Source organism: Caloenas nicobarica, chromosome 10, assembly GCF_036013445.1.
Source record: "Caloenas nicobarica isolate bCalNic1 chromosome 10, bCalNic1.hap1, whole genome shotgun sequence".
NCBI lineage: Eukaryota > Metazoa > Chordata > Aves > Columbiformes > Columbidae > Caloenas > Caloenas nicobarica.
The window spans coordinates 1,968,670-1,994,970 of record NC_088254.1 but is presented as its reverse complement, the minus strand read 5'-3'; the positions used below and the strand labels follow the sequence as shown (position 1 = coordinate 1,994,970).

Genomic DNA, 26,301 nt, shown 5'->3' with positions numbered 1-26,301 from the left:
AATCCAAACCCACCTCCGCGAGCGCTCGTGTTCTCAGTTATCACACACGGTTGGAAACGTGGTGCTGGCCCTGGGCTCAGCTGCTGGGGCTCCTGGAAGGAGCGGGAGAGCTGGTGACAGGGACAAGTCCTGCGGCCGGCACGAGGACAGGCGGCCTCCTAATCTCTTTTATCGATAATCTGGACGAGGGGATCGAGCGCACCCTCAGTGAGTTTGCAGATGACACCAGGTTGAGCGTTGATCTGCTGGAGGTGGGAAGGCCACACAGAGGGATCTGGCGCGGCCAGATCGACGGGCTGAGACAATTGTCTGAGGTTCAACAAGGCCAAGTGCCGGGTGCTGCACTTGGGTCACAACAACCCCGTGAACGCTCCAGGCTGGGGAAGAGCGGCTGGAAAACGACCTGGGGGTGTTGGTGACAGCGGCTGAACATGAGCCAGCGGGTGCCCAGGTGGCCAAGAGGCCACCAGCATCCTGGCTTGTGTCAGGAATAGTGTGGCCAGCAGGACTAGAGAAGTGATTGTGCCACTGTACTTGGTGCTGGTGAGGCCCAACCTCAAATCCTGGGGACAGTTTTGGGCCCCTCACACCCAGAAAGGCCTTGAGGTGCTGGAGCGAGTCGAGAGAAGGGAACGGAGCTGGGGAAGGGGCTGGAGCACAAGTGTGATGGGAGCGGCTGAGGGAGCTGGGGGTTCAGCTGGAGAACAGGAGCTGAGGGGAGACCTTCTGATCTCTGACCTGCCTGAAAGGAGCTTGGAGCCAGGGGGGGTCGGGCTCTGCTCCCCAGGAACAAGCGCCAGGACCAGAGGAAACGGCCTCAAGTTGCGCCAGGGGAGGTTGAGGTTGGATCTGGGGAACAATTTCTTCCCCAAAGGGCTGTGGGGCATTGGAACAGGCTGCCCAGGGCAGTGGTGGAGTCACCATCCCTGGAGGGGTTGGACAGACGGACACGAGGTTCTCAGGGACATGGGGCAGTGCCAGGGGTGGGTTATGGTTGGACTTGATGATCTTGAGGGTCTCTTCCAACTGAAATGATTCTGTGATTCTAATCCTGACCCAGCCACCCAAAAGCCACACTTTACAAAGGAGATAATTCACAATGAATCCTGACATTATTTCATCGACACATTTCACCTGTTATTTCATAATATCTAGCGCCATTTCATCCACCTTCTAAATCCAAAATTCGACATGCAGTTAGCTAAGAAACAGTCCCACAAGTAAGAGCCTAGAAGCTGGAGTTCAAAGCGTAAAAGCCCAGTAGGTCAATATTAAGTCACACTCTGGCAATAACAGAAAAATAAGGACAGTTACTCCGAACCACAGGAAGTTTTATGCATTCAAAAACACCAATAGTGTTTTATTCAGAAAAAATAAACAGCCTCACTTCGAATGAGATTACCATTCACATGAGATGCTATTTGCCGTGATTATGTGGGCCTGAAACATATTGTGCCCCAACAGCACAGGAGGGTGCTTGTCATCCTCATGGAGGCAACGGGACCCCCTAGCACCTGCACAGCCATTCCCACTGACCTCGCTCAAGTTTCTGCTGGTGTTGATCTTTGGTTGTCCCTTCAATTCATTTATTATTTCCTGGTTTAGCTTCTCCATCAGTCCATCTTATTCAAACTACATCCTGTAATTTTTTTTTTTTTAGCTTTACACTTTTTCCTAGGAGACTTTCTCGACTTCAGCCAGACGGGGCCTCTCTTCTTTCCCTTGGCTCTGCTCACGGCGAGGAGAATAAAGCCTGCTCTGTTCTCCTCGGACAGGTTGCCAGCACTTGTAGGATGGTTTATCTGGAAGGAACATTTCATATTTTTCCGTGCTGCAACAGACACAATAAATGGATATGGAATTATCTTCACTGCTGAAGGAGAACCAAAGCTTAGAAAATGCTCTCTCCATCCCTCTTTCAGAGCAAGAAGACAGAGCTTGGGCACTGTCCCCAGCCCGCCATCCTCGACCTCTCAAGGAGACGTTGATCTCCAAGTTCCTTCTTTCACAGGACCAAAACAAGGACCTCTGGTGGTCTCTGCTCAAGCACCCCGACAACTCGGATCAGTCCATCAGCACCTTCTCCACTCCAAGCTGTCCCCAAGGATGGAGCTCCCACACCTTACTGGGGTCGTCAGCCCCTGGGGAACTATTTGATCCCCTTCCAGGTCCTTGCTGAGCAACCACCTGGAGCGACACCGAAACCTCTATCAAAGCAGTGCTGGAGGAGCAGGCGGGGACTGCACCCCCTCGGGGTGTCCTTGGGGCCCCGCTCACCCCTGGCTCCCTCTGGACAGCTGGTTCTCCACAAAACGTAGTGCTTGAGGCTGCCCACAGTGATTGCACAGAGACTTAGAAATAACACTTAGAAATAACATCTGCACTAACAATGACTTGTTTGAGGTTGCTCCTCCTCCATCCTGCTCTTTCCCACCTCCCACATGTAGAAAACTGCATCTGAGAGGAACTCAGGACTGTGCAGGACCTGACACCCTTTTACACCCCGTGTACCACGCTAGAAGGTGCAGGTGTAAGTGCGCTCGCCCCGTGGCTACTATGGATGGAAAACCAGCATTCATTGTAAACATACACTTGACAGAAAATTGGACCTTCATTTTCCGAGCAAGCAACTGTCTTGCCCAAGTATAAATACATTCTTTAGAAATATTAATATATTAAATGCATAACTTAAAACCTGCTTTGACACAGGCAGGACTTGCAAGGAAAGAAAACCGCACTGTGACCCCAGGGCAGAGCTTATACATTCACAGTTTTGTCTGGGTCCCTCGGTCAAGCCCCGTGTCCCTCGCACGAGCGCGATGAGGGTCAGCAGCTGCAGTGGGTCTGGAGGCCGTGCCGCTGCTGTAGCACAGCTCTGTAGTGTTTGTGGGTTCCCCACCGCGTTTAATGCTGTCACATTCGCTTTCAGGCAAAAAACATCAGCCGGTGCCCTTGACTGCAGGTGACACCGGGTTTTGGCTGGAAACGTTATGACTGTCGGGTGGTCCTGTCCTCTGCCAGACACGACGGTGACTCCTCGCTGATCCCTGATGCTCCCCGCGACAGGGGGTGTTTCCAGCAGGCTTTGAGGGGACAAGCCTTTCTGAAAAAGCAGCTTTGGCCTCATTTGGACAGGGTGATCGCTGAGGCTGAGGAGCAGCTGATGGGCTCTGATGTATTTAACACTCGAATAACTGTCACCTCTGCAAAAACTGATGTCCCAGGGCTGGGGACAGCAGCCGTGGGGTCAGGGGTGGTCCTGCCCCGGGTCAGTGCGCAGCAGAGCCGAGCAGAGCTGGCTCAGGTCGCTCTCGTCGTTCTCCTCGGGCTCGCTGGCCTGCGAGGGGTGGCTGCTGGGCCAGCTGCGGCCTGAGCCCGTCCCCAGAGACGCGTGTCCCCGCGGGTCCCCGCTCGGCGCCGACGCGTCCCAGCGGCACAGGCTGCCCGCGCGGGCCGGAGTCCTTGGGTGGCTGGGCTGGGGGTGATTCCTCTGCCCGAAGAACGGCCCCAGCAGAGATTTCTGGAGGGTGGTCTGCAGGCCCTCACAAGTCCTCTGCCCTGTGCCCAGCAGGGTGTAGTGCAAATCCAAGCGCAGGACCACGTCCGACTGCAAAAGCAAAGGACACAAAGTGAATCGGAGACAAAGACTCAAGGCAGAGCGTTTTCGCCATTGCCGCCGTCAGCAGAAACAGGCTTGGCCGGCAGTTCCACGGGCTCGCAGCCCCATGCTGTGGCACGACGGAGCAGCACCGCTGCCAGAGAAAACCTGCTCTGATGCGATGCTTGTGGGCCTGAGCCGCCGTTTCCAGATTTCAGAGCTTCTCCTGAAATTGGGCCACCTCACTTGAGACCCGGCCAGCCCAGTCAGTCACCACGAGCATCGCCCCGGCAAGCGGGAGGGGACGGGGGCTGCACCCACGGCAGCGATGCCGCGATGTCCATCCAGCCATGGCTCGGGACTGCTGCACACACGCGAGGAAAGCAGGCGTGGGGAGGGATATGAACCACTTAAATAAAACACATCGCACAGTAAAAGCTGACAGCTTTAAACAGCAGTGCTCCACGGGGATCCATTCACAGTCTAGCACTATTTTAGATTTTTATGAAAGATGGTGAATAAATCAGAAAATAATCATATTTATGGCAGCCAAATCCCTGAACATGAAGCCCCAGCATGGGGCTGTGCCCGAGACGCTTGGCTGTGCAAAGCAGGGAGATGTATAACGGAGCAAGGAGAAGATTTTGGCAGGCAAAGCAGGGTCCTGGTCTCATGTCTGCACTTAAAAGCAACACTGAACTCTTGGGAAGGGTTCAGAAAAAAACTCCAGGAACAATTAAGGACTGAAAGGGCTGCCATATGCTGAGGCACATCATGCACTCAGCAAATGGAGCTCGTTGTGGGCAGATCCAGGCAGCACCTCGAGAGCAACACTGGGTACGAGTCTGCGCAGAGCAGAGCAGAAAAGCAGCTGGCAAGACCCACTGGCTGGTGTTAGAGGGGAAAAAAAATCAAATGAGAAACAAGGTGCACACTGCTATTTGGGGAGAGAGAATCTGCTGGAGAGACAAGGCAGGGGACTGGCAATTCTGCCTTTCTCGTGGTCTTTAAATAGCCCAAGAGCCTTTGAAGTGTGGCAGAGAGGCACAGCTTGGATCATGCTGGGTGGTTTCACTGACGGCAGTGGATAAACACCCCACTGCTCGAGATCCTGGCCAGCCCCTGAGCCCATCTCTCAGGCTAGCGAGACATCATCTGAAATATTTGGGTTAGTCTGATCTCCCCTAGGCTGACACAGGCTCAGAACAGCCTCCTGGCTGGGCAGCATAGAAAAACAGAGTGAACCAAGAGGAAGAGGATGGCTTTTGTGCCTTGAGGGTCAATCAGCTCCTGTACCATCCATCTGGCTGTCACAGTGACACAGACATGTCAGGCATTGCATGGAGACACAGTCAGAGGGACACATCCAGCAGGGACGGGGAGGACCGGCGACATGGGGCTGCTGCAGAACCACGGAGATTTGCACCTCGCAGCTCCCCACCTGAATTCTCTGCAGTCCACAGAGCTGGAAGACGCAGTCCAGCTCCTCCCGCTTGCACACGGAGGCGAGCAGCGACTCGGCTGGCTCCGGGTGGCTCTCTTCCAGGACAGCCACATCATCCACCTCCTGCGTCAAGAAAAGAAAAAAACAGAGGAAATGTAAGGAAATTGGAGCATCAGCCCAGGTGCAGACATGCAATGGCCCACGGGACACACGGCTGCTCCGCACAGCAGTGCCCAGTGCTGGCCTGCGCCCTTGAGGCTTTGGCTGGTGGAAACGCTGCGTACCCTAATGGAAGTACAGAAATAGGGGGGTTTCACACACCTGCCTTGTGTGTGTCAGTGCGAAATCCTAACTAAACATCCCCCGAGGGCACCTACCAGGAAAACTGGGGTACAATGGGATTTCCAGCCCAGCAGACAGCAGCAACAGCCGGTGTCACAACCTGCTGCAGCACGAGAGGTGTGTTGGGGGGCAGTGAGGTTTCCCAGGGCACAGCTGCACCGGGCTCGACTTAACTCCCCGCCACCTACAAATCTCTTGATTCTGTCTGTATTACTCAAACTTTCCCAAAACAGCTCTGTCTCCATGACATCTTCAGTAATGAAGTAATGTGCACTAACGGCACAAGAAGGGATGAGGGAATAAGGGCCTCATGAAACAGCAAGTCGCTCGGGATTTGAGCCCCCTGGGCGGGGTGACAGCCCACGGTCCACCAGGCTTTCCCACGAGAAGGTGTTTCCCTCTGCCAGCAGCCACCAGGGCCCGATGCTGCCAAGCCAGCGTGGCCAACGCCGGGACGTGTCAGGTGGCTTTGGGAGCTGAGCAGCCTGGGCAGGTCACCGCAGCCACGTGTGACGCCAGCGGCACTTCAGGAGGGTCCGACCCTTGCAAAACTTCCTCGCTGTTGGCAGAAGTAGCACGGGGTGTGTTGATGAAGGATGTCAGGACACTGCGGGGAGGCACAGGTTGGAGAAGCCCAGGGAGGTGTTGCGAGGCTTAATAGACCTTGCATAAACTGTTGCCCGCAAGTGGCCACAGCAATTTGTTTCTGGTGAGGAAAATAGTGGGGGTAGAAGCTAAAATCACAGAAACACAGAATCATTTTGGTTAGAAGAGACCCTCAAGATCATCGAGTCCAACGTTACGCCACCCCTGGCACTATTTCACATCCCTGAGAACCTCATCTCCGTCTGTCCAACCTCTCCAGGGATGGTGACTCCACCACTGCCCTGGGCAGCCTGTTCCAATGCCCCACAGCCCTTTGGGGAAGAAATTGTTCCCCAGATCCAACCTCAACCTCCCCTGGCGCAACTTGAGGCCGTTTCCTCTGGTCCTGGCGCTTGTTCCTGGGGAGCAGAGCCCGACCCCCCCTGGCTCCAAGCTCCTTTCAGGCAGTTCAGAGATCAGGAGGTCTCCCCTCTCCTGCCTCTACACGGGGTTTTCCTTCTCAGATGCAGGACTTTGCGCTTCCCCTTGTTGAACTTCATGAGGTTCCTGTTGGCCCATTTCTCCGGCTTGTCCATGTCCCTCTGGATGGCAGCACAACCATCAGCCCTCCTCCCAGTTGCTGGGAGCAGCAAACCTGCCAAGCGTATGCTCTGCCCCACCATCCAGGGCAGCAACAACAACAAACTAGCATTAGCCCCAGTACCGATGCCTGGGGCTCCCCATTAGTGGCCTCTAGCTGGACTTCATGCCATGGATCTCAACCTTTTGAGCGAGTTCTCAAGCCACTTCACCATCTACGTATCTACTCTGTTATCGGCTCGTCTCTGAGGATGTTACAGGACAGAGTGGCGAAAGCATTGCTAAATCAAGATAAACAACCTCCCCTGCTTTCCCCTCACCCCAGAGGAGTTGTTTCGATGCAGAAGGCTGCCGGGTTATCAGGCACGGCTTCCCCTTCGCAATCTCCGCCGACTGCTCCCGGTCATCTTGTCCTTCCTGTGCTTGGCAATGGCTTCAGGGATTATTGGCACCACCTTCCCAGGGATCAAGGTGAGGCTGACCAGCCCTGTAGCTCCTCAGATCTTCGCTCTTGCCCTTCTGAAGGCAGGAGTGACACCAGCTTCCTTCCAGGCCCCAGGAAGATCGCCATGAGCTGATGGAAAGTGGCCTCACAGTCTCATCACCGGCTCCCTCAGCTCTGGTGGGTGCACCCCATCAGGTCGCAGAGATTTGTATACATTCAGTTTGTTGACGTGCTCCTTGACCTGGTCCTCCTCCACCAGGTCTAAGTCTTCCCTGCTCCAGACCTGGTCTCAGGGGCCTGGGAGTCCTGGAGACTGAGATGAAGAAGGCATCAAGCACCCTGGCCTTTTCCACGTCCTGTGTCACCTTGTAGAAGCCCTTCTTGTTCCTACTTTGGCTTTGACTTTCCTAAGCCCAAGCCTACGTGCCTGAACCATGTCTCTATAGCCCTTCTACATCACCCACCCTTGCTTCTACCTCTTGCACACCTCCTTTCCACATGTGAGCTCGGTTAGGAGCCCCGGCACCTCCACAGCCTCCTGCCACCTCTGCTCCCCTCCCTGTTCATCAGCATCCTTGAAAATCCACCAGCTCCCCAGGACCTCTCGTGTCTCCAGGGCCATGTCCCACAAGAACACAGCTCTCCAGCTTGATGACCTTCAAGATATTCACCTGGGCGAGGACCGAGCCAATCTCAAGGGATCAATTAAAGCCCTGACATGTGAGATTCAAAGCAAGTATTTCCTTCCATTAGTCTCCTTTATCATTTCTGGCTGAATAGGAGTCAGGAAATGGAAAAAAAATACTTCCTAAATTAATTTTTTAGCCCACTCACAATTATTTATAAACACTTCCCTATGGCAGAGTGCATTTTTTAATACAGATGATGCTCAGGAACTGGCAAGGCCAGAGTTTTGGCTGGCCCAGAGTTTCAGATATTCTAAATAAATTGTGGAAAGGGTGACTGGAGAGGCCGTTAGGTCAAACAGCTCCAGATCAAGCGACTTGGAAACAAGGAGATCGAACATAAAAGTTTAAAAGATGTGAACATTTGAACAGCACAGAGCAAAAAATAGGAATGTCTTAGATCTCAGCATCAGATGTCAGGATGTGCTGCCACGTCAGCAGACACCACTGGAGGTCAGTGTGAGCTCGCAGAGCAGGACAGGGATGGGGATCCCACCGCTCTGGCTCTCCTGGGGTCCCTTTTAGGTCTCCCCAGTTCCTCCTGAGGCAGCTCCAGACGCAGGAGCAAGCAGCTGGGTCCCCCTTTCCCCACCATGCGGGGTGGATACACACAAACACACAGACACACGCGACTTTCACGTATGCTTAGGGAGCTCACGAGGGGAAATGATGCTCCGGCTTGGTCCTGGGCACGATCAGGCTCCAAACCTCCGGCTGCATCAGCGACCACAATGGACCTGGGGTCAGCGTCCCTCCATGAGCAACAAGGGCAAAAATCCACCACAGTCACACTACGCTTCAGCAAAAGGACTACGGAAAATGAGGAAGATGGTCAGCAAAAAGGAGCAGCGAGTTAAATCCATAGCGGTGGCACAGAGACCACCAGGAAAGAACATGCTGGGCATGTGGTCTGTTAGGAAAGGTGTGAGAAGGGGTGCAAGGAAACTGCTCCGGCTCAATCGGCAGCAAGTACAGGAGGACATATTGTTGCATTAAGATGTATCAGCACAGTGGGCTAAGAAGGCATCATTCAAAAAGCCAGATCTGCTTCCAAACGCAGAAAACAGAAAGGCTGTTCACCTCAATCAGATTAACTGCAATAATTTAATCAGGCAGGGCAGAAATTGACCTGAGGAGTAACTGGCTAAAGGCATCAAAAGTGGTACCCAACCTATTTCTGATGCATTAGGAGCAAGGCACAGGGGGTCTGTGGGGCACCGGTACGTGGGAGGAACACTCAGAGGTGTCTGCAGGGAGGATTGTTTGCACCAGAGGCAGCACAGAAGATCCTTGTCCGTGTGGGTTCAGGTTTTTCCAGCCCTCTGAACCCCACAACCCTCCTCCCACCCCTGCCCTGGTGGGAACTGGCGGGACGGGACCAGCATGGGGACTCACGGTGGGTCTGCAGAGCAGGACACGGGCGTCAGCGACATGGGCTGGGGGTGGCTGCAGCTTGGCGCACACGTACATCACGTTGGAGAAGAGCCGGTGGAAGCAAAGCTCCACCTGCGCACCACAGGGGAAGGTCACCGTCCTGCTCAGCGGGTCTGGAAGGAAAAGCCCCACAGAGTCAGCAGCTGGTGGCCCTCAGCTCCTCGGGGGTCCCACCAACACCCCCCGGCAGACACAGGGACCCCCAGCTCTCCCCTCTCACCGTGGCCACGTCCCCACTGCTCAGCAGCTGCTCCCGAGGGGCAGATGGGGTCTGTCAGGGACCGGGCTTCCTTCAGGGTGTGTTTGATCTCCATCACCTGCTTCCCAGTGACCAAGGGATCCCGGCCGATGTCTGGGGGAGAGAGTTTGGAGGCACAAGGGTCACTCCAGGTTCCTTATTTATCATCCTGCCTTTCAGACCCTGCGCGAATGTCTCTGTACCACTGCCAGGTTATTAAAAGCTCGCACGGGCCATGGCCTGCAATTTGGTTTATAGGGAGGGGGATCAGAGGTGCTGGTCCTCACCCTCGCCCTTGCTGGGATGGCTGGGCTGGGGTGGCAAAGAGCCACTTGGTTTCTGCTGATAGCTCTTCTCACCCTTCTACTGAAGGAAGTGGTTTCTAGCCTGGGTTAAAAGCAGTTCTTTACCTTCTAACACGTCCTCCAGCATGTGTGTAACCTTCTTCTCCTGCAGAATATGTTTCTTCAGATATTTCATGAAGATCCCAGAGCTGAACTCCCCATCCTGCAACTCATAGGCTTCTGCATCTTCACACCTGCAAGGGTAAGGACTTGTCCTCACGTTTCTGCAACGGGCACAAAGCCCCTGGGGTGAGTCAGGGCTTGTTAACTCCTTCGAGAGTCTGTTGGCTGAGATCAAGTTAGCAAAGTGGTTGGTTTTGCCCCAGGAGAGGATGGGAAGGGCACAGGACAGGAAAAGGCAGTGAGGGTGACGGGAGAGGGGAGTGCAGCCTCTTTTCCAGCCTGGGTAGGTGACAGCAGATGCAAAGCCAGCGGAACTGGCACTGGGGCAGCCAGCAACATATCCTCATCTCAGGAGGCTTCAGGTGACACGCTTGAGACACGTGTGCTTTGGGAATCAGGCTGCGGCACGGAAGCACAGGTTACAGGAGCTGATGCCACATATAACCTGTAACTCATGCACATGCTGCCACTAGTGACGTCAGGAGGAAGAAAAAAAGTGTCTGAACGGGAAATGCTAAAGATGGAGGGTGAGAATCAGAAGAAACATGAGCAAAGCCTCCAGAGCCACCACGCATGAAGGGCTGGGAGATGTGTCTGTCCTGTGTCGCGGCGCGGGCACAGCAAAGCGTACTCACGTGGCGTAGCCGTACACGGTGTTGCCCCAGGGCTCCAGCGCCTGCACTTGGGAGAGGGGACACTCCGGGTTGTACCTGGAAGAGGAGACGAAGGCGCCTGTCAGTGTCAAGGACACCTGACAGCATGTGCCGGGAGGGGACAGAGCCCACGTGCTCCACCAAGTCCATCTCCTACGGATGCCCAGAGATCAAGATCAACCCTCACATCAAATAAAACCACCCATGTCACCTGGGCAGCAACAGAGGTTGAAGCTCCGAGTCCTACAAAGGACTTAAATCACAGGAAAATGAGTAGATAACACCAGCTGTGACCCTGTTATTTTCAAGATCAGGTAGATCCGCGGTGACAGTCCTGGTTTCCACCATAAAAAGCTATCCTGGTTGCACTTAATGGCCAAGCCTTGCCCATCTGACTGCAGCCAGGCTGAACAGGAACAGCGTGGGGACCAGCTGCCTCCAGTTCACACCAGTGCCTTGGAGCTGTTCCCAGTCGCACAGGGACAGGAGCCAGACACGGAGGCAGCGTTGTGCGGTGTTATTCGGTTCCAGGGCGGTTTCCTGGGGCTGAAGCTGGCACAGTGAGGAGAGCAGAAGGGAGGATGTAGCACCGGCAGCCAGCATGGTATTAATACCTACTGCTGGTGGCCTGGTCTGGAGATGTTTAATAGCAGCATTCGTCTGGCCTGTGTAAGTTTTCTAAAGATGATCAGAAGAGAAAATGTGGAGAGGGAGATAAAATACAAACAGTGAACAGATTTATCTGCCCCTCAGCTGCTCCTAAATGAACGCAGAAATCTGAGATTCCAGGTCTGAGGAGAAATGAGACATGGGATCCCAAAATAAGCCGAGGTCCTGTTGTGACCCAGCTGGGGACATCCACCTGAAGCTGTGCAGACGTGGGTTGATGCAAAGCTTTTGAAGACAAGCTTCAGCTTCGAGCTTGAATTTCCAGGGCCATTTCCAGATGGTGACCAAACATGGCAAGAGACTCAACAGCAGAGAAGGTGGCAGCGCTCCTTCCTGCTTCACGCCCCCAAAAAGTCTCATTTATATAGCACATCTCATGCAACCTGCTTCTGATCTGCACCTGAGACAGGCGACAGCATCCTTCTGTCCTAAGTGAGGCACACTAGAAACCCTCATAAATCAGGGAATTCCTGGAAGAGAAAATCATATCCACCCCAAATCAGCACATAAATGTAGGAGGCTGCACACAGGCTCCGTGTTCCTGGTTCCTCCTCTGCTGAAGCTGAACATCTGCTACCACTTGGCAAAGGAGAATGTGTTTCTCATCGCCTTGGCATTTCTGCTGCCGACATTTGGGGTGAAGAGATGCTCTCAGCACAGACACAGCTCAAGCACAGCCGAGTGACCTGTCGACAGACTCACAGCATCAGCCCCACCAAAAGCGTGTGGGGAAAGGAGGCCCCTGTTTTAAGGAGCAGTGTAAACACACACAGCTATGAACTCCAGACTCTTTAGTGAGCTGAAATGGTGACTTCTCAGGAAGAATGAGCTCAGGAGAGAGCTTCTAGAACCCCCCGCAAGGCCGGGGATAACAGCTGGGGATGATGCTAAGCGCTGTGCTTGCTGTGGGAAAGAGGAGGAAAGAAGTGGGAGATCTTGGGGTGGGAGAGAGAAAAAGAGCCGCACAAGCGTGTGTAAACGTCACAGCAGATATCACACTGCGTCCTTTTCCCAAAGCGCCATTAAGACTCCACGAAGCCCAGAAATCCCTGGTGATGCCAAGAAAGGAGACATCAGCTCAAAAGCTGTTTCACAGATCAGCGCCATTCGTGTTGGACAAGGAATTACTGGAGAGAGCCCAGCGAGAGCTACAAAGATGCTGAGGGGTCTGGAGCATCTTTCTGATGAGGAGAGACTGAGAGAGCTGGGGCTGTTGAGCTGGAGAAGAGAAGCTGAGAGGGATCTGATCAATGGGATCAATATCTCAGGGTGGGTGTCAAGAGGACGGACCAGACTCCGTTCAGTGGTGCCCAACGCCAGGGTGAGGGGCAACGGGCACACACTGAAACACAGGAGGAGAAACTTCTTTGCTGTGATGGCAGGTCCCAGCAGAGCCAGTTTGTGAGCTGCTCCCATCTCTGCAGATAAAAGGCATCAAAGATTTCACATCTTTCCAGGGGCTGGCAGCTCCTTCAGGGCAGCAGCACCAAAATCCCTGTCAGCTTTCTGGGTCTTGGTGCAGGAAGCACAGAAGGAAGAGGGAGACTTTTCTGCATTTGTCCTCCAGGTCTTTTCTGACCTGTAAATCTGCCACAGGAGACCAAAATAAATGAAATAAAGACAGCTTCTACTGGAATAGTCTACCTTCCTCTGCTGAAAATGGGCAAGCGGTAATTTTCTGCAGCCCGCAAGCTGCAGGATGCAGATCTGCAGGCCAAGGGAGGCTGATGGGCTTTTCAGTGACAGTGGGAAAGAGCTGATCCCTGACTGCAGCAGCACCGCTTCACGATGTGACCACTTCAGAAGCATTTAAGGCCAGTAAAAAGCAAGCAGCACGGCTTAAAATATTTTCCCCACCATATTGCACTCTTCTGACAGAGACGTTAACAAAAACGCAGCCAGGAGAAGAGAGGTGAGCTGAACGGTCCAGGCCTGAGCATGTGGGCAAAAACACACTGTGAAAACCCAATGTCTGTGAGATGCTGCCAGGGCTGGGGGGTTTGGGGCAAGAGGTTGAAACACAAAAAGACAAACCCTATGCTGAGCTTCAGCCAACAATTTACACCAGGGCAGAGCCGGCCCTCAGCAGGCTTTAGGCAAATTGCCTGTATTTGCCAGGCTTCTTCACCCTGAAAAATCATAGAATCATAGAATCATTTTGGTTGGAAAAGACCCTCAAGATCATCAAGTCCAACCATTACCCACCCCTGGTGCTGCTCCATGTCCCTGAGAACCTCATCTCCGTCTGTCCAACCCCTCCAGGGATGGTGACTCCACCACTGCCCTGGGCAGCCTGTTCCAATGCCCCACAGCCCTTTGGGGAAGAAATTGTTCCCCAGATCCAACCTCAACCTCCCCTGGCGCAACTTGAGGCCGTTTCCTCTGGTCCTGGCGCTTGTTCCTGGGGAGCAGAGCCCGACCCAGAGCCCGACAGCCCTCTGGGGAAGAAATTGCTCCCCAGATCCAACCTCCACCTCCCCTGGCGCAACTTGAGGCCGTTTCCTCCGGTCCTGGCGCTTGTTCCTGGGGAGCAGAGCCCGACCCCCCCTGGCTCCAAGCTCCTTTCAGGCAGGTCAGAGATCAGAAGGTCTCCCCTCAGCTCCTGTTCTCCAGCTGAACCCCCAGCTCCCTCAGCCGCTCCCATCACACTTGTGCTCCAGCCCCTTCCCCAGCTCCGTTCCCTTCTCTCGACTCGCTCCAGCACCTCAAGGCCTTTCTTGGCGTGAGGGGCCCAGAACTGAAACTCACTTAACAGAGAATACAAATGGTGGTACGTCAACAATTGAGATCTAGAAAATGAAAATTTAATAAATAAAACAAACGTGCTTTCCTCACCAGTTCACTAAGAAGCAACACTAGCAGGGTCTGCAGCAGATCTCAGGCAGCATCTGATGCTCTTTGCACCTAATATGTGACTGACTGAGCTTCCCAGGAGATTCCGCAAGACCTGGCAGTCCTGCTGATTTTATGACACAGCCCGATAAGCTTTGACAGAGGCCTGGGCTCAGCAGCACGATGGGGGATGTGGCCCCAGCAATCCAGCAGAAGGCCCCACCTGGCTATGCAGAACCCCCGTGCACAAGCAAGGGCTGAGGCAATCAGCCGTTTCCCCCCAACCCTCGAAACGCCACGCTCTGCCCACCCCGCATGGCAAAGGGGGACCAGCATCCTACCATTTTCGGCAGGTGTCCAGCAGGATGAGGTTCAGGGCCGTCTGCTGCTGCTGCATCTTCTGGAGGATCCTCTGCACGCTGATGCAGTTCACAGGGGTGTAGGGTTGTGGAGCATCAACGGGGACCATGTAGTTCCTCCCCAAATGTTCATACCCGTGACCAGCATAGTAGAAAATAGCTACGAACAGGGAAAGGAGATGAATCGTGCTGAGAACCTGCAGGTGTGTCACCAGTGCCCCACGGCCGTGTCCTACCTCCTGCCCTGAAGGGACACTGGTGCAGGGCAGACCTGGCTCAGTAGCACCTATGAAACTGGAGCTATGCTGACTTCAGAATTTCGACTCTTTGCCAGTCCATTCCCTTCAGCAGAGTTGGGAGCAGCCCGGAGAGGCCCTCCTGCGCTTGTGGGTTCCAGCACTGTTTGTCAAGAGACCCTGAAATCACTGGGTTTACATGTTTCACAACCACCTGTGCTACAGCACCCACGCTCTGCATCTGCCAGGCTTAATGCCACCTGTGTTCAGTTAATCGCCAGCTCTTTGCAAGAATATAACAACAAAGTATTTTACCATGATGAAAAATAGATTAACAGCCTATTAAATAGGAAGCTCCTCAGCTTCCTAGTTCTAGAGGAGAGACTAGGGATGGATGAGGCAATGAGAAACTCTCTCCAGTTTGCAAAGGTCTGCCTGTATTTACACACCTGTAAGCTGGTGAAAAATAAGACAGAGAGGAGTTTTCCAGACGTCCAGAACATCTGGACCACCTGCTTCAACACCCTCAGAGCAGACACCAGCCCTGCAAGGTGCGGGAGGAGTCAGACTCACCCCAGTGTTGGTGGGAAGTCCAAATCCCAACAAGAATTTCGGGGTTGAGTTTTACCCTTAAGCACATGAAACTCAGTAATTGTTTTCTCAGGAGAGATGCAACGTAGGGACACCCAGCTTGGGAAGGCAGTGCTGAGGAGCTTGGCACAGCCCCAGCTGGTGCTTCTCTCCAACCCCCGTGCTGGGCAAAGGGCTTTTCCTTCTGCACAGGGATCCTCACAGGGGCTGTAGCTTCCCGAAATAAAGCCGTGCGGTGGCTGCCCACCCCTTCCCAGCATCCCTGCTTGGGGTGAAAGTCAGCTCGGGGAACTGAAATGGGTTAAAAACAGCTCTGCGAGGTGACACACACAGTTGCACTACCGCAGCTGAGGGACGGTGGAGAACGAGAGGTCAGAAACGGGAACAAGCGGCTGAGAGCCAAAGGCAGGAGAAATTCTCCAGGCAGATTCGCCACCGAAGCCCCCACTGCGCTGAGTGACCTGTCCCGTGTTCCCTCCGCTGCTCCTGCCCCCGTTTGCAGGACACTCGCTTTGATCCCCGGCGCTGCAGAGACCTGAAGGACCGAAAGCCTGACCTCATCGTCGGGAGGGCGGAAACCATGAGCTCATCGTCAAAAAGGCCTCAAGTCGCCCTTGGTTTCCATTCTCGGGGGACAATGGAAAGTTACTCAACTGGCTGTTTCCATAGGTGCCCGCAAGGTTTGGGTTCCTCTTCTTGTGGATCACCAGCCAGAGAAAGCAGGCTCTGATTTGCAGAAGTTTTAAACTTTCATAACTTGCAAATCGAAGCCACAAAAATCTCCCCTGAGACTCTAAGAGTGTAAACTAGGAAGAGTTTTGGAAAAATCACATGCAGAGGTTTGGCCCCTCAAGTCATCGAGCACCGATGGCTTTGGTGCCTCTGACTCTGCTCCTGTACATGAAAGGGAGGTGACAACATCCATCACCAGGCAGCATCACTGACACTTGGAAAAAACCTGAAATGCTACACACAAGTGCAGAAAGAATCACTCAATCGTTAAATCTTCTCACTTTTTAGGTCATGTTGTACACACTGAATGCACTGCCAAGGGCTCCCCACGCTATGTAAACCACAAAGACTTGCGTTCAAATCCAAAAAGATGCGAGTTTCGCATCACTGAGCAACTTTGCAAACCTCTCTTAGGCTTCATCTCTCCTCCTGAACAGGAAAGTCAACAATTTGCCTAGAGAAGAATAGGGGTTTTTATTCCAAGCTAACATTTCAGTGCTTTTCACACATCTCGCAAGTCAAAACTGTGAATCAGAGACAAGCTTTCGAGTACCGAATTAAAAAGGGGAAGCTCCAGGCACTGCTAATAACACAGGAAATGTCAGCATGCAGCTTAATTAAGGCATGACAGCACATTCCTAGTATTTCACTCGCAACTTTCTGCTCTCGTTGCATTTCTGACATTATTTTTTTTGACTCAGAACTTTTTAGGACTCTTGAAATAACATGCAGGGGGGGGATTCCTCGTTTGCCTGAGGGCTGCACAATGAGACCATTCAGGGGATGCCTGGGGCTTTCAAAAGGCCTCTGCGGCTTTTCTGAGAGGAGATCTGGAGAAGAGCAGCCAGATGAACCACCAATTCCATACGGTGAATGAGAGAAGCCTTTGGGTCATCTCGAACATGCAGCTGTGCAAGATCCCTGTGCCTGAAAACGAAGACGGTTTTTGCTCCGGGCTTGAGGAATCTCAGAGAAGGTTCAATAAGAAGGAGGACAAGGTCCTGCGTGGGGGCAGATAACCCCAGGCAGCATTTTGGCTGGGGCTGAGCACAGGTTGAGCAGCAAGGCTGGGTCACGGTGGACACTATCGTGAACATGAGCCAGCATTGACTGGGGACAGAGATGTGGGATCCTGTGTCCAGTTTTAGGGACTTCAGTTCAAGAAGGTGGAGAAGCTCGAAAAAGCAGATGTAGCCAAGATGTTGGGGCACAGGGTCTGGGACGAGACGGGGAAGGAACTGGGCTGGGGTGGCCTGGAGACGTGGAGGTAACGGGAGGTCTAACAACAGCCTCCAGTTCCTGGAGCAGCAGTTCCAGAGACAACAAAGCCCAACTCTCCTCGGCCATGTGGACAATACAAGATGGGACCAGGAGCACCAACCACAGAAGGTCATGTTTGACAGGAGGAATCACAGAATCATTTCACTTGGAAGAGACCCTCAGGATCATTGAGTCCAACCATAACCCAACTCGAGCACTAACCCATGTCCCTGAGAACCTCGTCTAAAAGCCTTTTAAACCCCTCCAGGGATGGTGACTCCACCACTGCCCTGGAAGAGGGAAGGACTTTCCTGGGGGATGGTGCAGCCCTGGGATGGGCAAGGGAGAAACAGGGGGAGCTCCATGCCTGGAAGGCTTCAAGACTTGATAAGAAGCACCACAACCAACCCCAACCTTGTGTTGATGACTCCAAAGTCCCTTCCCTGTAGAAGTGTAAATCACAGACGGGTCAGTTAAGGACATGCAAGGGAGGGCCAGATGTCCAGAGAGACCCACAGTGAGGTCTAGGGAGGTCAGACACATCTTCTTCAGCTCTTATCAGCATCCTGAAGCTAAATCATAGAATCATTTCAATTGGAAGTGACCCTTAGGATCATCAAGTCCAACCATAAGCCAACTCTAGTACTAAACCATGTCCCTGAGAACCTCATCTCTGCATCTTTTAAACACCTCCGGGGATGGCGACTCAGATAAATAAAACCCTCAAAGCAACAACAAGCACCAACCCAACTGGCTGTGTCCTCCCTTCCGATCTGTACCAGCAGAGAGATGCACGAATGCCCCAGCACCTCTGCCGCTGGAGTCACACTTGAGAAGCCGGCCAGGTGTGCTGACAGCTATGTCTGTGTCACACCGGGCTCCCGGTGCAGCCCAGTGACAGTCCTGCACCAGTCTCTCCTCCCAGCTCTCTGCGTCGCTCCGGACACCGACACAAAGCCCTCCTGACTTCAGCGGCGGTGGTTGATACACGGGGAGTGGCACCTCCAGGTTCCTTCGGCAAGAAAAAACTGTGATCCAGTTTTCATAGGCTGCCCAGGTTTTTCCTGGAGCTGCCGTCTCACCACTCTCTTCCCACGCACATGAGTTCTGTGAATCCTAAACCTCTCAGTGGGCTCTAGATGTTTATCCTGGAGCCTTGAAAAATTGATACATAGGGCTTAGGAGGAGCTGTTAGCTTCTTCTAAATGTGCGTTTTTATTAACAAGACAAGTTAATTTCAATGATTGAAACTTCGCCTGCTTCTTTTATGTTAGGAAAACAGCTGAAGAAACGCCGGAAGATGCATGGCAGCGAGAGGCAGCAGCACACGTAGGATGGAGAAACCCTGGGGCAGACTGACCCCAGGCCCCACCGTTACATTTGGATGCCACCGATTACAGCAAGAGCCCCCAATTCCACCAACCCGCGCTGGTTCACTGCCTCCAAATAACAGTGACTGCCCGGCTTAAAAGCTGTAAAGAAAAGCACCATCCGGAGCAGGCTGTGCCCAGCAAACACTTGAGGCTTATCAAGGTTCAGTAACTCAGCTGTTCACATTTTCCCTGTCGGTGCACAAAATCAATTTGGCCAGGAAGGATCAGTGGCCACGAATGCAGAAAAGCACTCGAAGTTTAACTAAGGCACGACAGCATGAAAGGTTTGCTGTTTCCAAAGATTTTTTCTCTTCAGTGCTCATGAAAACAAGGGAAATGCTCTGGACAAAATGCCATTTTGTCTTCACGCGCTATGGATAAAGGGCAGAAACGGCAGCACCCTGAGAAAAGCAGAGAAGCCCCCCAGGGATGGCTCCGGGCAGGGAGAGCAGGTAAAGCCCGAGATGCCAGAGGATTTCAGAGAGCAGCCACAAAAGGAAGCTGCAAATGAAGTCACAGGAATACGCCGTCATCAGATGACGCGCCCAACCGGAGCAGCGACAACCGCGTCCCGTCCTTCCCCAGCGGCTCAGCCTCCCCGGGTGAGTCAGGGCTTCCCGGAACGAGGTGGCTCTGCAGCGTCTCGCGTGTGGCTGTGTCCTTATCCATTGCACAACCCCTGAACCTCACACTGAGCGTTGGGCTGGAACTGGCCCGCGCTGACTTTGACTGTCTGAGTAACCTGGTATGACACACAGCTGGGTGAAGATAAGCCTCACGCTAAGGTTTGGAAGCTAAAAGAACATCTCCCAGGTGTTTTCAGGGTATCCCGAGTACCTCAGAAACCCCAAAGAAGCTACTTTCAGCCCCAGATCTGAACACCTGCTTAAAGATCCACAAGATCTGCTGGTTTGGTGTTTGAGGAACACTCAGTGTATGATAAGCTCAAAGCCAAACCTCTAAGTCATCTGCAGCTGGGAACGCGCTTCTGCAAAAAGGCCGTCAGGGGCTCAAATTAGACCATCAGGAAAGAGAAACAAGGAAATCGTGGCCGGCTGTAGCAGACCCAGCTCAAAAGGAGCTCCTCTCCTCACCAAAGAGCATGGTGGGGACAACTGACAAGTCCATCTCCTCAATTTTTCATCTAAGGAAAAATCAAAAGAGTGGCCTTACCGTAGACTCCCTTCCCCAGGAGCTGCAGGAACCGACTGACCGCTGCCACCATCTCAGCCTTGTTCAGGTCCAGAAGGGAGACGACCTGGAAGCCCAGCTGCTCCAGAAGGAGTCTCAGCTCAAACACATCCATGAGGGGAGCCAGCAGGTTGGGGTGATGCTGGTAGCAGTTGTTGCCCACTAAAAGCGCTATTTTGCCTGTAGCTGCCAGAAACACCGAGCGACAAAGCGGTAAATGCTCAGCAGGGCACAAGGTCTCACCTCCCACAGATGAGGGAGGACACAGGAAATCTTTTCTTCCATCCGGGCAGGAAGGGTAGACCCTGCGCTGCTGCAAACCTGGAGCGCTCTCCAGGAAGCCTGCAGCTTTCTGAACGCTTTGCCAAAATACACAAGCCAATGTTTTGAAAGAAAGACTTGAAAAGTTTTCACTTGGCAACCAAAATCCAGGAGGATCTGCACTACTGAGACATCTGCCCTACCCAGCCCCCCAGGGCTAAAGGAAGGAGACCCTGGGCTGTGCTTTCATTTCACACCCACCTTCCACCGCAGGAAAACCAGATTTATTGCACTCAGGAGTGGTGGGAGCAAGGAGCTTTGCCCTGCACCACGGAGGTATTTCAAGGAAAGGAAAAGGTGTCACAGGAACTTTTAAATTCGTTTGGCAGGTATGGAGGTCAAGACTCTGTTGCTCTTTAGGAATAATCTTACTCCATCTGCTGAGACTGATGAAGGCTTGGCAGGTGATGGGACTCATCCTGTGCCTTGCAGCTCGGATCCCAAAAGCACAGAGACCATGACAGTGTGGGAATAAAGGCTTGAAGCAGTCTCTGCAGAAAAAGCACTCCCAGTCCTCCCATCCGCCCTGCAGCCTGGCTTTTAATTAAGAGAATAATCACTCAGGAAGGAAAAATGACAGCACTCACCAAAAAACTTTTCCGGGTGACACGTACCTGGAAATGAGAGAGGGAAATGATAAGCCCGTGCGCAGCGCCCTGGTACCAGCTCCCATCTCAGGTCTGAAACCTGCTCCGACATCCTCCAGCAATGCAAAGCCGGATCAAACACCGCAGAGCATCCGCACGAGCAGCACGGATCGCTAACCTTAAAGACACTGCTCTGGTGATTTGGGAAGGATTTATGAAATCCTGCTTGATTTCTGAAATCCTGAGCAGCTGGGAAGCAAAGCTGGAGAAAGGGCAGGCCAGGGGAAGGAGGCCCAGGAAGGAGATCGTACCCATCAGCGGGTCTGTACTGCCGCGCTTCCCGAGATGAGTTCCCTGCTTGCTCGCTGCAGCAAAACCAAAGGAAACAAGACCAACAAAAGCTTCAGAACAGAGAGCTTCTCCCCATGAGCGGTCAGCACAGAGGAGGCCGACTGTTTGCTTTTGGTTGTGATAATATTCCCTGAGCCTTTCACCAACCCGCGTTGCCTTTCCCTGCCCTTCAGCAGTTCCAGCTCAGAAAAGCCACCCCAAATGTGACTCACTCTCACGAGCTCCACAAGCTCCCCTGCCCTAGCGCTCTCAGCCTCTTAAAATCGTTGTTACCCTACCAGCTCCAGCTTTTCCTATATAAATTAAAAATAATTTTTTAAAAATCCAGCTTAGGAGAAAACCCTACAGGCTCTGAAATTAAAGGCATATTTTGAATTGCATAAATCTCACAGGTCTGGAAGACCTTTAGCACCGTAACCAGAGTTGCTAATGCTCCAGGGATGCCTGGAAAGGCATCAGAACACGCCCGTTCATCCTCTTCTGCCTCTGACAGAGCTGCCTATTGCACCTTAAAGCTGCCCAGACATAACATTTTGAACCCAACCTAATCCTGTGTCCCTTTCTCACTGCCTGTCCCCTGGGATGCTGTTTTGCCAGCTATGAGGAGGCAGAGACAGTTCTCTCTGGCTATACAGCATCAATTTGCCTTCTGGAGCAATTTTAAAGCCAGCCTAAAAGGTGAGATGACAAGCTCATGGCATAGAAAAATCTCTAGGTGGAGTAAAGAGCCAGCAAAGCCAGGCTGTGCTATTCCTGTCTCAGAGCACGGTGCCAAAGTGCCCGTCACACCGAGGTGCAGCATCCCCGAGGCTCTGGGGACCCAACTTCTCCCTGGGATCCATCAGCTCACGCTGCATCAGGCCTGGGCTGCCAGCCCAAGCACCCTGAACCTTCCCGAATAAACACCGTCCTTTGCAGCTATCTGTGTCTGAGCGCATTGCTTCATCTCAGCAGGGCTGTACGTGAGTTTTAGCAAAGGACTCCGCTGCGATTTGGCCGGGGAACCATTGAACCGGCACCTCAGCAAGGCGAAAAAGATGCAGCCCAGAGTTTCCAGGTGAGAGCACTAAATTCCTGTCTGCCCTCTAATTGCTTTTCAGGCTCGAAGGTCACCTGCAGCAAAGCAGCCACGGGTTGGTTCTGCTCACCTATGTGAACATCCACAGCGTTGGTCCAGTGCTCTCCGTGGCTGTTGGAGGCACAGCAGAGGTACGTGCCGGAGTCACTGACCTTCGCGTGGGCGATCTAGATAGATCAAAAGTGAAATCGCATTATTTACGGTGAAAGTTTGTGGCCCCCTACTGGTATCTGCCAAAGGCCTCTGTGTTCCTGGAATAAAAAGCCTTTTTTCTTGCTGTTTGCTGAGACCTCATTCTTTGCCTCACAAAGCTAAAAGACTTCCCAGGACTTTTGTCTTTCTAAGCAGCTCAGTAAGGCCACATGCTAAGGTTTGCTGCTGACCACAGCCTCTAGAGTGCAAGAATCCTCTGTCCAAACGCCTTCTTCTTCCCCCAGACCCTGTGTCAGACCCACTTGCCCCGGGCGTCACACTGAGAGGACAGTGCATGGCCATCATCAGAAGGTTGCATGTTTTTCCTCTTAGGTGACATTTCCTAGATTTCTGATCATGCCCATTGCTCTTTTCTGGCAAATTTTCGAGTCCTATCCATCTCTCTTGATGTGGGACAAAGATCAAGCAGAACTGGCTGGCAGGATCTGTGTGGTTCTGCAGCCCAGGCTCATGCCAAGTCAGGTTGGCCACGGCTTTGTCTAGTCAAGGATTGAAAACCTCCAAGGACAGAGATCTCACTGCCCTTCTGGCTCCAGTGCAGCACCACCCACCTCCAAATGAAGAACATCTTCCTGATCCCCAGCTTGCACTTCCCTGGGAAAAGTGCGATCCGAGGCCACTGTCCCCCCTATAATGTCATCTCTCACTACCAAGACTGGATCCCTTGTCTTCGTTCCCCTTCATGTGATGCCCCCAAAGGAAAACTGCCTTTCTTGCATCAAGAAGACGACACTGATTTACATCCAGCCAGTGACGCAAAAGAACCCCAGACCTTTTGCTGTCTCCCTGACCCTTCTCTGCCAGGACTAACCACTTTTCCTCCTAACTCTCCTGCGGACAGCACTCCCACAGCTCCAGCACTCCGCAGTCCCCTGCACGGACTTACAATAGCTGTTCTCACGCCCCTGCTGCAAAAAGGCATAAGAGACGTGCTGAGAGCCCTTGAGATGCCCTGAGCATCTATGAATCAGTTACTTCTTAGAGAAAGGGCCTGTAGACGCCCCAAGCATCTATGAATTGGTTATTTCTTAGAGAAACATCCACAGCTCTAAAAGAAGGACATAAAATGTATTCCCTCTTCACCCGGAGTCCTTCAGTCATCTCTCAAAGCAGCAGGGGTGATACGTGGAGTGATTTCTCACAACCCCACAACGCGGCACGGAAAGAGAGCTGAGCATGCGGCTGCTTCTGGAGAAGAAGGGAGGACGAGTGAGGAGAGACGGCATTCTGCCCGAGCCCTGACACACAGATATGAGCCAGGCTTAAGGACTGTCACATCCAGGATGCCAATGACACAGTTTTCAGCAGTCTCTCCGAGGCTCCTGCGGCTCCAGCAAGGAGCTCCTCCCATCACCCGCCTCAGCAGCCAGAGTTTCTGAACTATCCCAAGGCAACGTTACCCAGAGTTTTTTTTTCTTCTGGTGTTCCAGCAGATTCCCGTTCCGGTACCACTGGTAGGTGGGTGCGGGGACACCCATGGCAGCACACTGCAGCTGGAGTGGCTTCCCCACCTCCACCCGCTGCTCCGTGGGGTTGAGGACGACGACCGGTTCTCCTCGCCAGAGCTGAGGGGGCAGCCCTGCGAAGCAGCAACACAGAATTGGTTCTCCCTCCACAAGGACAGAAAACAATATACTGCCAGAAAAGCAAGCTTCTTCCACCCGCACCAAGAGATGCCGTCCCACGGGACGTCACCACTGTGCCTTTCTGCTCTGGGAGCAGGGAATCCTTGAAAGTAACACCCACGACAGCAAACTACACACCAAACCCTGCCTATGGCTTCCCAGCCCTGACGCTCGCCCTTTCCTGCCAAGGGCGCAGTCAACACGCTGAGGTCAACCACACCCGCAGCTATTTTTGCTTGGCTTTGAAATAGCCGGATTGCCTCTTCCAGTCGTTCTGCCCAAAGCAAATGGGCAAACAGCCGGTATAATTTTGGGAAACTCATGGTGCCTGGTCAGCAGGTCCACACAGACGGGGTTATTGGGACCGTGACAAGGACCTGAACCACCCAGAGGACGGACACAGAGGTCTGGCTTAGACCCACGGGCTCATGTTGCTGGAGCAACCCTTCTGCATTATGATTTTTGAGCTGGACGAGGACACAGCCCTGGGAACCACCAACAATCATGACTGCAGGGGAACACAATGTCTACGCAAAGCATAAAACAGAGAAAAGCTACAAGACACGCTTGTACCTCTGGCAACGCACTGATGGACCTCCACCTTCACCCAGTCGGAGAAGACGGCATTTCTGTGGAGGTCATTGACTCTGCAGGTGTAGAGCTGGGTCTGCTGTGCAGTGATGGGCAAGTCTGGATCGGTGGCACCAGGAATCTGCCGGCAGAGAGACTAAAAGGAAAACACAAGCAGTGGGCAGCGAGTCCCCCCTTATCGCTGGTAGTAGAAAGCACCAGCAGGCCTCTTGTAAGAGCAGGAAAAGTGGAAATCCCCAGTTTCCTCCCCTCCTCAAGCCATAGGGATGCAGGAGAAGGGGCTTTTCCATCACATGTCCCTTCCCAGCATCTGCAGAAGCCCTTGGTGCACACACACATCCTATCCCCCCTCTCCTGCTCACCTCCTGGTCCCCACCAGGTCTGCCCACAGGGGGCCAGCTCCATAGAATCACAGAATCATTTAGGTTGGAAAAGCCCCTCAAGGTCGAGTCCAACTATAACCTACCTCTGGCACTACCCCGTGTCCCTGAGAACCTTGTTTATACATCTGTCCAACCCCTCCAGGGATCATGACTCCACCACTGCCCTGGGCAGCGGGTTCCAATGCCCGACAGCCCTTCCCATGAAGAAATGTTTTCTGATATCCAATCTGAACCTCCCCGGCGCGACTCGAGGCCGTTCCCTCTCGTCCTGCCAACCCATCGCCGCGGGCAGGGACCGGGTCCCGCGCTGCCGCCGTTACCTGCTGCTGACAGAACCACTGGTACCGCAGCGCCGTGCGGCCCCGGGCTCTGCACCGCAGGCTGAACGAGTGTCCCACGGGCACCGACACGGACACCGGCTGCTCAGTGATCACGATGGCTGCGGAGAAACAGGGCACGGCGCTGGAAATCACCCGGCGGGCACGACCCGGGGGTTCGCTCCCTCCCGCCGTGCTGCAAGAGGGGACCCACGGGGGAGGAACGGGGATGTGGAACAACAGGGGCGCTCGGCCTCCCGCGCCCGGGGGTGCCCCGGGGCTGTTCGGGGTGGTCTCTGGGGGATCGCCCGGGCCGAGCTCCCCACAGCGCTCACCTTCCTGCATCGCTTCTCCGGCGGCTCCTCCCCGGCCCCGGCGGCCGCCGGCCGGGCCCGCGGCGGCTCCTCTCCCGGGGCAGCGGCAGCAGCACCTGCGGCGGGCGGGAAAGCGGCGCCGGGAGCTCGGGGGGGCGGCTCTGGGCCGGCCGGCGGGGCCGCTCACCCGGCGCGGCGGCGGGCGGGCATGGCGGCCTCCGGGGCGGGGAAGGCCGGGCGGCGGGGCGGGGTAGGCCGGGTTCCGGGCTCCGGCTCGCGGGGCCGGGGCCTCGCCGGGCTGCCCCCGCACTCACCTGCCGCCGGCCCCGCCGCACGGGGAAGGCCCCGCCGGGCCCGCGCTGCCCGCCCCGCTCCCGCTGACAAACCCGCGGGGCGGCGCTGGGGGACGCCGGGGCTGCCCCTCGGCCCGGCACAGCCCGGCACGGCCCGGCATAGCCCGGCACGCCACAGCCCGGCACAACCCGGCGTGACCCGGCACAGCCCGGCCCGGCACAACCCAGCCCGGCACAACCCGGCATGGCACAGCCCGGCACAGCCCGGCATGGCCCGGCACAGCCCGGCCCGGCACAACCCGGCATGGCACAGCCCGGCACAGCCCGGCATGGCCCGGCACAGCCCGGCCCGGCACAACCCGGCCCGGCACAACCCGGCATGGCACAGCCCGGCCCGGCACAACCCGGCCCGGCACAACCCGGCATGGCACAGCCCAGCATGGCCCGGCACAGCCCGGCATGGCCCGGCATGGCCCGGCACAGCCCGGCCCGG

The 26,301-nt window shown here is 54.3% G+C and overlaps 1 protein-coding gene across 3 annotated transcripts; it reads right to left on the bottom strand.

Moving 5' to 3' along the window:
• Positions 1 to 1,219: 1,219 nt before the first annotated feature.
• On the bottom strand, positions 1,220 to 25,607 carry LOC135992435 (mucosa-associated lymphoid tissue lymphoma translocation protein 1-like). 3 transcript variants are annotated; one of them, XM_065641584.1, is made up of 14 exons: positions 25,537 to 25,607; positions 25,205 to 25,323; positions 24,484 to 24,637; positions 23,686 to 23,864; positions 22,143 to 22,239; positions 20,644 to 20,670; positions 19,718 to 19,921; positions 14,335 to 14,512; positions 10,475 to 10,549; positions 9,783 to 9,910; positions 9,355 to 9,486; positions 9,096 to 9,247; positions 5,040 to 5,165; positions 1,220 to 3,607 (listed from the first exon to the last, which is right to left on the bottom strand). In XM_065641584.1, exons 1-14 carry the CDS (start codon positions 25,544 to 25,546, stop codon positions 3,248 to 3,250), a joined length of 1,941 nt encoding a protein of 646 aa, XP_065497656.1. In that variant the 5' UTR covers positions 25,547 to 25,607; the 3' UTR covers positions 1,220 to 3,247. The 3 variants fall into 3 exon arrangements, with proteins under 3 accessions (XP_065497656.1, XP_065497657.1, XP_065497658.1); XM_065641585.1 differs by lacking the exon at positions 19,718 to 19,921; XM_065641586.1 differs by lacking the exons at positions 19,718 to 19,921; positions 20,644 to 20,670.
• Between the last annotated feature and the right edge of the window lie 694 nt (positions 25,608 to 26,301).

What these genes read in the sequence shown, in the direction of transcription:
- LOC135992435 (XM_065641584.1), bottom strand. An exon ending in CGCTGTGGATGTTCACATAG is followed by an intron (nt 20,671 to 22,142) that starts GTGAGCAGAACC and finishes TCTCATTTCCAG; the next exon opens with GTACGTGTCACCCGGAAAAG. An exon ending in TCCTGCTCTGCAGACCCACC is followed by an intron (nt 5,166 to 9,095) that starts GTGAGTCCCCAT and finishes TTCTTGACGCAG; the next exon opens with GAGGTGGATGATGTGGCTGT.